The sequence below is a fragment of the Quercus suber genome, unplaced genomic scaffold (assembly GCF_002906115.3).
Source record: "Quercus suber isolate HL8 unplaced genomic scaffold, Cork oak 2.0 scaffold_10, whole genome shotgun sequence".
NCBI lineage: Eukaryota > Viridiplantae > Streptophyta > Magnoliopsida > Fagales > Fagaceae > Quercus > Quercus suber.
In genome coordinates this window covers 2,476,097-2,485,697 of record NW_027069476.1, presented here as the reverse complement: position 1 = coordinate 2,485,697, position 9,601 = coordinate 2,476,097, and the positions used below count along the sequence as shown (strand labels likewise).

General features: G+C 34.8%; 1 protein-coding gene across 1 annotated transcript in view; it reads left to right on the top strand.

Annotated features, from left to right (window-relative positions):
* Nucleotides 1-6,176, top strand: part of LOC136069642 (uncharacterized) — an 11,093-nt gene extending 4,917 nt beyond the window's left edge. The window contains exons 3-4 of the mRNA XM_065778395.1: nucleotides 5,814-5,831; nucleotides 5,869-6,176. Coding sequence (XP_065634467.1) covers nucleotides 5,814-5,831; nucleotides 5,869-6,176 — 326 coding nt within the window. The remainder of the gene's footprint in view (nucleotides 1-5,813; nucleotides 5,832-5,868) is intronic.
* The last annotated feature ends 3,425 nt before the right edge of the window (nucleotides 6,177-9,601 follow it).

The following is a 9,601-nucleotide window of genomic DNA, read 5'->3' as shown; positions in this document are numbered from 1 at the left end:
AAAAAAAATTATAATTAAAATCCTTCAAAGATATTCAACTTTACTTCAAAAATTAATCATAAATTTTAATGTTTTCATGGTTATTATTTTATTTTATTAAATTTCTTATTTAATTATTAAATATATGCTTGAAAATCATTAAATTTCTCTTACATATATAAATATATTAGTCAATTTTACTAGTTTTATAAATTTAATATCTATATTTAGGCTTTAATTAATTATTAAATTAATTGTGACATCATCACGGTTCGACCCCGGTTCGACCTCGATTCGACCTCAAAAACCTTAAACCTCTCCCTTTTATGATTCAATGAACGGTCCGAGTCTAAAAACCTTGATAATCATAACACTATTTAACAACAGTCAATTGACTTCCCTTTTCATTTGGTAGATAAAACTGTTGGAGTATGTCATTTTCTTTTTCTTCTTTCTCAATTAACATTTATAAAACACTTACCATGTATGAAATTGATGAATTATTGGAGCATGGACTGTGGGAATCAAATTTTTGCTTGGAAAATGGAATTTAACCAAGCGTGATGAAGTTTGCATCTTTGCGAAGATTTTTTTTTTTTTTTCAATTGTGACGTTGATTTTGTTTGCTTCTCATTGATGGTGCTGCATGCCTGAATTTGAATTTTAAGGGTGTACCTCGTGTTGTTATGTATTATGTTTTATTCACATGCAATGCGTGCCAAGCGTTTCATTGGGATTACTTGAGCATTCTCTTTTACATGTGACCCTTTTTTGGGAGCCTAGTTTGTTGCAACTTGAGTTTTAGTTGGGTTTATGATTGTGTATATGCAAAGTATGTGTAATTGATGTTTGCGTTTCATTTGTATTTTGGATGATTTGCTTCTCAGTGTACCTATTCATAAAACAAAAAAAAAACAAAAAAACAAAAAAGAGAGAGATTTGCTTTTCCAGTGTGTGCATATTGATTTTTTGTCATAGTATTTAAATGTCATCTCGTTGATAAGCTTGAGATATGTTTTATGTTGGTTTGTAAACTCTTATGTAGTATGTGATTGTTATGCAGATAAGCTGATGGGTGTTAACTAGGTCTTGAAATATTTCCTTTTTTGTCGAAGTCATACTGTTTTAGTCTTTAGAAATTGATTGTTTTTGCTTACAAGGAAAAATGTGTGATCATATTGATTTGCTTTTCTGTGTGTGCATATTGATTTATTTTTCCATGAATGTTTTCTTGGGAGGGCATGATTTACTATGGTCGTATGGAAGAATGATTTTCATTTATTCTTTGCACAACAGGCACACAGGAGTCGTTGTTTATGGTAATGAATATTACTTTGGAGGAGGCATTCAACATGCTCCTGCTGGATCGACACCATATGGTACACCTATTCGGATGGTAGATTTGGGAGTCACGCATGTCTCAAAGGATGTCGTTGAAATGTATCTGCAGGAAATTAGCCCTCGGTATACAGCTGAAACATATAGCTTGCTCACACACAATTGCAACAACTTCAGCAACGAGGTTGCTCAGTTTTTGGTGGGTACAACCATTCCAGACTACATTCTGCAGCTTCCTAATGAAGTTATGATTATGAGCAAGGTTGTCAAAATCGGGATCCTACATAGGATCGTAGGAGGTAGGTGAGATCGTAGATCGTAGGATCGGATCGTGAATTGTAAGATTCTACACTATTCGAAAAAAAAAAAAACAAAAAAATACACATCGATATATTAAATAATCACATAAATTATACATTCATTGATATAATTACCATACATTACTAAATTCATTTGTAAGCATTATTTAAAGAGGCCAAGAACCTCAAAATGTGACACTCTATTGAAATTTTTTATTTGAGTCCAACTGACACTCTCTACATTATAGTGGAAAAACTTAGTTTATTAGGATTTTATTTTTTATTTAGGTCTAACTGAGTCTTCTGTCAAGTTAAAGAATATTACAAGAAACCAAGGTCGTTTGGGATCGTCAGAATTGTACAATCCTACCAATCCTAAACGATCACAAAGATCCTTGAAAATTTTAGATCGTTTTGAGCAGGTAAGATTTTAAAATCGTAGGATCGTAGGATCCAGATCGGGATTTTGACAACCATGATTATGAGTAGTCCAATGGTTACCCTATATGTAAGTTGTTATCTACCTCATTTGTTAATATCTTTTCCTGTGAGATGTTGAAACCACATTAATTCTATTTTTTTGTTTTCTTCATCGTTCTTATTTTCATTAATTAATTTTTTGAAAAGAAATCTATTATGATTTTCACTATTCCCAAGTAACTTAGGCAGTGGGATTTGACTATTCCCTTGTCATTAAGGACCTGTCTTGTAAAGCGTTAGGCACCCAAATAAAGCTCTTTAATGCATCCACAGCAGATGTGGTATTTGTGCTAAATGCTATAATATTTGGCATTTGCCACACCAAATACCAAAAACGAAGCTTTATTAGATGTGTTAAATGTGTCAAATTTTTGCAACATGCTATAGTATCGTGATAACTTTGGCACAGTACAGAGCAATATAGCACACAGTTTTATTATTTTTTTTTATTCATCTTTCTCTCTCATCTCTCCGTCGGTCTCTTCCTCTCTTTTTTTCTTAAACCCCAATCCTCTCATCTCTCTCAGCCTCTCATCTTTTGTTTTCTCACCCTTACAGCTCTTCCACGCTGACGACAATGCTGACGATCACTTCCACGCCAATCTCTCTCTAGCAATGGGTTAAAAAAAAAAAAAAAAAAAAGCTGCTATGGGTTGGGCAATGGGTGGGTTTAAACAGTGATGTGTGGGTTCAGATTGTGTTAGCTGGGTTCGGTTCCAATGGAGGTGGGTGGGTTTGGATGGGCTAGGCTATAGGTTCCAATGGATGGGTCGGCAGTGGGTGGGTATAGGTCCAAGGTCTTGGTTGTTGAAGCTTTTGTGGTTAGGAGTAATGTTGGTGTCGATGACGGCAATGACAAGGTCAGAGCCAAAGTCGGATTCTTTGAGGAGGCTAGAGTTGCCGGTGGTTTTGAGGCTAAGGAATTGAGGGGAACGAGTGGCGTGGAGGTAGTGAAGAGTATGGGGGGAAGATGGTGGGTTTGGAGTCTAGGTTGACTTGGATTATGAAGGTTTTGGGTTTGGGTTTGGAAGTGGGTGTGGGTAAGGGTGTGGAGGCAGTGGGTTTGTTGGGGTTTGTGGTTGAGGTGGTGGCGGTGGTGGTGGGCTATGGGTTTGTTTTGAATTGTGTTTTGGGTTGTGGAGGATGTGGTGGTTGTGTGGTGGTGGCTGTTGGTTGTTTGCAGCACTGTGGTGGCTGTTGATTGTGTTTGATAAGTTGTAAATATTATTTTAATATGTTGAACATATTATTTTAATGTATAGAACTGAATGATAAAACTTCTGATAAATGAGATGTTGTAAAATGATGTGATAAAATAATAAAGTAAGCTTTTGGTGTGTCAAAATGGCATTTTTTATAGAATATCTGCTACGGATGCTCTTAGGAAAGAATTTGGGGGGAAGGGTCTGGTAATTTTCTTAAAGTGCTTTATGTGCTCCACAAAAGCCAAAAATCTGCTCTTGTTAAAGGCCAAAATCTGATTTTAATGGGAAAAAAAAATCCAAAATCTAAACTTCATGCTCAAGCTCTTTTTAGGCATTGTTTCATCTTTTAGGAGATTTAAGTGAGACAAAAATGCTGGCTGATTTTACATTAAGACATCCTCTTTCCTAAATCTGAAACAAAAAAGGATCTCTTATCTCTTAAGCCCATCACTGTATTTCAAGCCCCCCCCTGTTGGTGAGTTTTCTTTCTCAACTGTTGTGTTCACTGCTCTTACTGTCCGGGTAGAAGGAGATGAGCCCTTGGGTAGCAAGTACCCATTGGTCTTGAACTTATGGGTCCTATTGATTGTGTCAATGCGTGATATTGATGCGAAATAAGACAATGGTGATGGGGACTTCAGGGTTTTGATAGGGAGGGCTCCATAATTTTATCTTTTATCTGGTAGAGAATTTTGGGATCCCAATTTCTAATGATTATTTTTTCACTCCATTAGAATTGGATCCTAATCTAAGGTGGGAAATTGAGATTTTCAGTAGGTTTTGAAATGAAAAGGGTTTTGGTTGGGATAGTTTGTGATGAATCTGGTAGCAATTGGTGTGTTGTCGTAGGGCAAGGGGGAACAAACAAAACCTGATTTAGAGCTCTTGGAGATCTGGTATAGCTTCAGTTTGGAGGAATTAGGGTTAGGTTTTGGTGGGGAATAGGCTAGAAAATGAAAGAGATAATAGGGTTTCCAAAGGGGAAAGGGAATAGTAGGGTTTGGGATGAAACAAAGTGAAAACCAAGATTTGTGTTGCTGTGAACAGCAACCATGAATACTAAAATTTATAAAATAAAAAAAAATAAAAATAAATAAATAAATAGAAAAAGAGAAGAAGAAGAAGAAAGATAAATTGTAGGCATCACACCTAGACTTCCTAATTTGCACCACACAAACCATATAGAAAGCATCATAGCTCTTTAAATTCTGAAAATATTAATTCTCTCAATAGAAAGCATTACAACCCTTTTAAACATTAGTCTAATACCTATTCCTACTTGAACGGATTTCTTAAAACCCTAACAAGACTTGGACTTGGACTCCTTAGGCTTTTACTAAATAACAAAACTCAAATAAAACCCAAAAGAAGATCTAATGGATTGTTAGTACAGCCCATTCCAGAATATTGCGAATTACAAAATTGCCCTTGATACATAAAATCAAATATAAAATATAATAAATTTGTCTTCCCATTGCCTCCTGCATCATGTGTGGTCCATGAAGAAGTGAGGGGGGCTGGGTAATGGAGAACAAAAGTAGAGAAGAAGAAACAAAAGAAAAAAAGGGAAGAAAGAAAGTAGACAAAGTGATAATATTTCACAGAAAAGAAAAAAAGAGAAAAAGAAAATAACAGAACAGGGAAGGACAGGAATAAAGGAAAAGGAAAAAGAGGAGAAATAATAAGTAAATCGCATGAAAATGCCAAGGACATGCTAAAATATAAAAGCAATTATTATAATATAATAAAAATTGGCTACTAATTGAATTATTTGGATTTTAAATATGAAAATAAGAATTTATAAAATAAATTATGCCAAACAATTATAAATTGTACAATGTCTTCTTTTGTCATTTCTCACTTATAATTGAATTATTTGGATTTTAAATATGAAAATAAGAATTTATAAAATAAATTATGCCAAACAATTATAAATTGTACAATGTCTTCTTTTGTCATTTCTCACTTCAAAACCTCTTTTATGAATTTGGTTACCAAACAAGTATCTTTAAAGCACTTTATTATCAAACACTAATGTTAAGGAGTTTTTCAGTTAAAACTCTTTATTGCAAAAGCTCTAAATCTAATCAACCATATAGTGGTTTTGTTTCTTTCTGGGTGGATAACTTCTAAATTCCATAAAAGAGATTTTGAATATTAAAAAAAATGTCCATCTGCCTTCCTCTTTTGCATGTAGGGTGGATGGAGTTTTAGCTTTGAGTCCTTCTAAAGGCACAACAAAAATTCACTACAATTTTACAACATTCCCAAATTAGTCTACCACCTCACACATGGGTCCATCTCAATCAGCATCCAATAGTAGTGAATTTTTTTTTGTCCCTAACTTCATTCTTTAGCCTGGTTGGTTTGCTGTGTGTATAATAGGCATTGAGAATTTAGGGAATGATATTGTGGAACATGAGTGGATCTCAAAATCTAAGTTTGCAGATAAAGAGATATATGTTGCATTTCCAAAATCTAAGGAAAATATGTTAATTGTATAATTGGTCAGTTATTGGGACTCTCTTTTGTGTGATTTGCTCCATTATCTAAAATTTGTGTTGCAGTGCCCATGATACAAAATCTTGAGCCAACATTGAAAGCTGGTGCCGTCCCTCAAGTTCCACAATTTAGACCTTCAGTGGCCCAGCCTTCGCAACCCGTGACCACTGCAAAATCTGAAGCACCAAGCAAATCTGAGGATCCAAAGACAACGAAAAATGCAGTCCTAGCTGCTGTCAATCCTGCAGGAGAACAACAGAAATTAGTGGTAAATGGAGTTGAAGGAGACCCTCATGGGAAAGCTCGGAGCAAGGTGCAGGAGGAGATCGGCAATGAATTTGCTGCAATCATGGCTACTGAGTCATTGCGTTAGTGTGGCTGCAGCTCTTGCAAGTTGCAACAAGAAGAGTTAAGCAAAGATATGGGAATACAAGTTCTGCAGTGCCACAGAGTTAAAAAGTTTAAATAATGAGAGGGTGGTTGCAACTTTTAGCTGTTAATTTGTCGAGTGTGGGTCTTTTAAGGTAGACCCATCATCTGGATTGATGATTTATAATGTAACTGTGGGTCTCTAATTTAAGCTTTGCTTTTACTGACCCACTGGGCACTGGCATACGACACTAGTAAAGCTTGAGGGGATATTGATTTTTTATTTATTAAAATTGTAGATTGCACCCTCAATTAGGGGTGTTTGCGGTGCGATGTGGTGTGGTGTGGTGTGGTTTTCGGCCATTTTTAGTACCGCACTTTGCTATGCGATTTAACTAAAACTATAATTGCACCGCACTTTATTTTTGCAGTTACTTGTGCGGTGCGGTGTGGTGCGGTGCGGTTTAAAGTTTAGCTAAAACCATAACAGCACCGAATCTCATCTTTGCAGTTACATATGCGGTGCAATGTATAAGATGCAGTTTGAATGATTTGAAGTTGGTATATTTTTCAAATTTTAGACTTTTTCTATTCAGTCCAAAACTAATTTTTCCCTTTGTTTTGGTCAAAGTTTTAAACTATTGAGTTAGTTTTTCTTTATTTTGGGCTGGCTTTCCTAATCAACACTTGTTAGGGTTATGTTTGTAAATTTTTTAAAAAAAAAAAAACTAGGGTTATTAAACTATTAATAATATATTTAATATTAAAAATAATTAAATATATTAATATATAAAGAAAGTGCAATGCGATTTGTGCAGTTTTCTTATTATAAAACCACAAACTGCACTACACCATGCGGTGCGGTGCGATGCGGTTATGCCATTTTGCGAGCGGTTTGGTGCGGTTTATGCTGTTTGGTGAACACTCCTACCCTTAATAATGGACCATATTGATTTTCTCTTTAAAATAAATTTAATTATGGATTTTGATGTTATATGGTGTTTTGATTCCATTAAATGTCACTTAACAGCTTAAAATAATGTAATTTTCATATGAACAAAATTATATTGTTTTGGGCATATTAGAATTCCCTTTTCCCATTTTTCTATCTTTAATTGTTGTGGCAGGTACAATAAAACCAATATAGTTGTTGTTTAGATTTAACTCAACTGGTAAAGTTTTTGATAGATTTTTTGAGAAAGTTTTAACCTATGGCGTCCGCTCCTGATGATAGCTCTTTATCATCAAACCAAGACACCAATCAGTTTTTGGTGTAAGTGGGGATTGAACCTCAGATCTCTTATACAACTATCAAAGACTTTACCAGTTGAGCTAACTGGAACCCACAAGCCTTTGATAGTTGAATAAAATATTTGGGAGTTAATTTTACCTACACCAAAATTGATAGATGTATTGGTATAATGATAAAGAATAGAATTATCAAAATGAAATGCTATAGGTTAAAAGTTTATTCAAATAAAAAAAAATCAATATAATTTTTTTAAAAATAATCATGTAGGGTCACAATTCTTAGCCCAAGCCTAAAAGATATGGGATATGAGCCCAAAGAGTCCAGTACAATGAATTTGTAGAGAGTGGGTGAAAGAGTTGGGTTTTTGGTAAATTGGACAACGGTTAATAAGGATTTCGAAAGATGAACAAGCATAAAACACACGTAAACTTCAATAAAATGATTGTCCGAGGAGATAGATTATGAATTAATCAATTTTTCATCTATGCCTACTTGCTTGCTCCTCATTCACCTCTTCTTTTTTTCTTTTTCATTTTTCTTTTTATACTGCACGTGGCTATTGGATGTGTGGTTGGATTTGAGGTTGATGGTCATTAGTTGGGTGGGCCAATGGTCATGGGTTAGACGAAATGGCTAACGACTCGCTGCCCATGTTGTTGAGTTCAATGCTGGGTAACATGACTGATAGCTAGAGTGATGGGCTTTGCTATCAATGGTCAACCCTTTATTATACATTATTTTCGCTGAGATGCTAGTTGAAAATAACATGGAGTAAACTGTAAAAACCAAATTGATTATAAGTTAAAACCAATAAAAACCAAATTAACTGTTACCAAATGTAAAACCACTGATTCCAAAATGGTATTTTTGCCTTGATTGATTTAGGATTACTAAGAATTCCTCCAAAGCTTGACTAGTTGTTTGGTTGGGTTTGAGACAAAACAGTGACAATGATTTTGGGATATTAACTATATTGTTTTGATTATCAAAAAAAAAAAAATTATATTGGTTTTATTTTTTTATAAAGTTTCAACCTATAACATTCCTTTTGATTATTCTACTCTTTATCATCTAGACCAATATAACAATCAATTTTGATGTAGACAGAATTAAACCCCAAATCTTTTATTCAACCATAAAAAACTTAAACAGTTGAGCTAAATCTAAACCACAACTATATTGGTTTCGTTTTACCTGCCACAACAATTAAACATAGAAAAATGGAAAAAAAGGAATTCTAATATGCTCAAAACAATGTAATTTTGTCTGTATGAAAATTACATTATTTTTTTTAGCTTTTAAGTGACATTTAACCTCCATTTGTTTTGGCTTCAAATGAATTCTGAAAATGATCTTCCAGAAAATACGGTGTTTGGTCCCTATGATAAATACGGTCAACAGAAAATATAGTTCCGTTGACCGGAAAATAAGACCTTTTGAACGGAAAATATTTTACACTCTTATTTTACATTCAATGGATTTCTGGAAAACACACCGAAGGGAGAGAGTGAGAGAGAGCCCAAGCACACTCTACCTGAAGCACATCCTCACTGGTCAGATCGCCATCCTCGTCGCCGTCGTCGTGCCTCCGAGATCGCACTATCCTCCTCTGGGTCAGATCATCATCTTTGATCTCATTGTCGTCTCGATCGCGCCGCCCTCTCAATCTCGCCAAGATCGCGCCTTCGAGATCACGGCGCCAAGTTCGTGCCTGTGAGATCGCGCCGTCCTCCTCTGGGTCAAATCATCATCTTCGATCTCATTGTCATCTCGATCGTGCTGCCCTCTCAATCTCGTCGTCCTCCTCTTTTTCCTTTTTTTTTTTTTTTTTTTTGGTTGCGGTGGTGTGGATGGTGGATTTTCTGTGGGTTTTGTGTTATGTGGTGGTGGGTTTTGTGTGGATAGTAGTGGTGAATTTTGTGATATAAAATTTGTTTGAAAACTGAGAAAATAGCTAAGAAAATGTGAAAAATTGGTAGGATAATGGTATTTTCAAAATATTATCAAACACCAGAACTGATTTTTCGTAAAACGAATTCTAAGACAACCAAATAGCCTAAATATATTTTCCTTTCTCGAAAATATTTATTTTCCAAAAAATATTTTACATGAACCTAACGGACCCGTAATAGAATCAAAACACCATATAACATCAGAATCCATAATTAAATTTATTT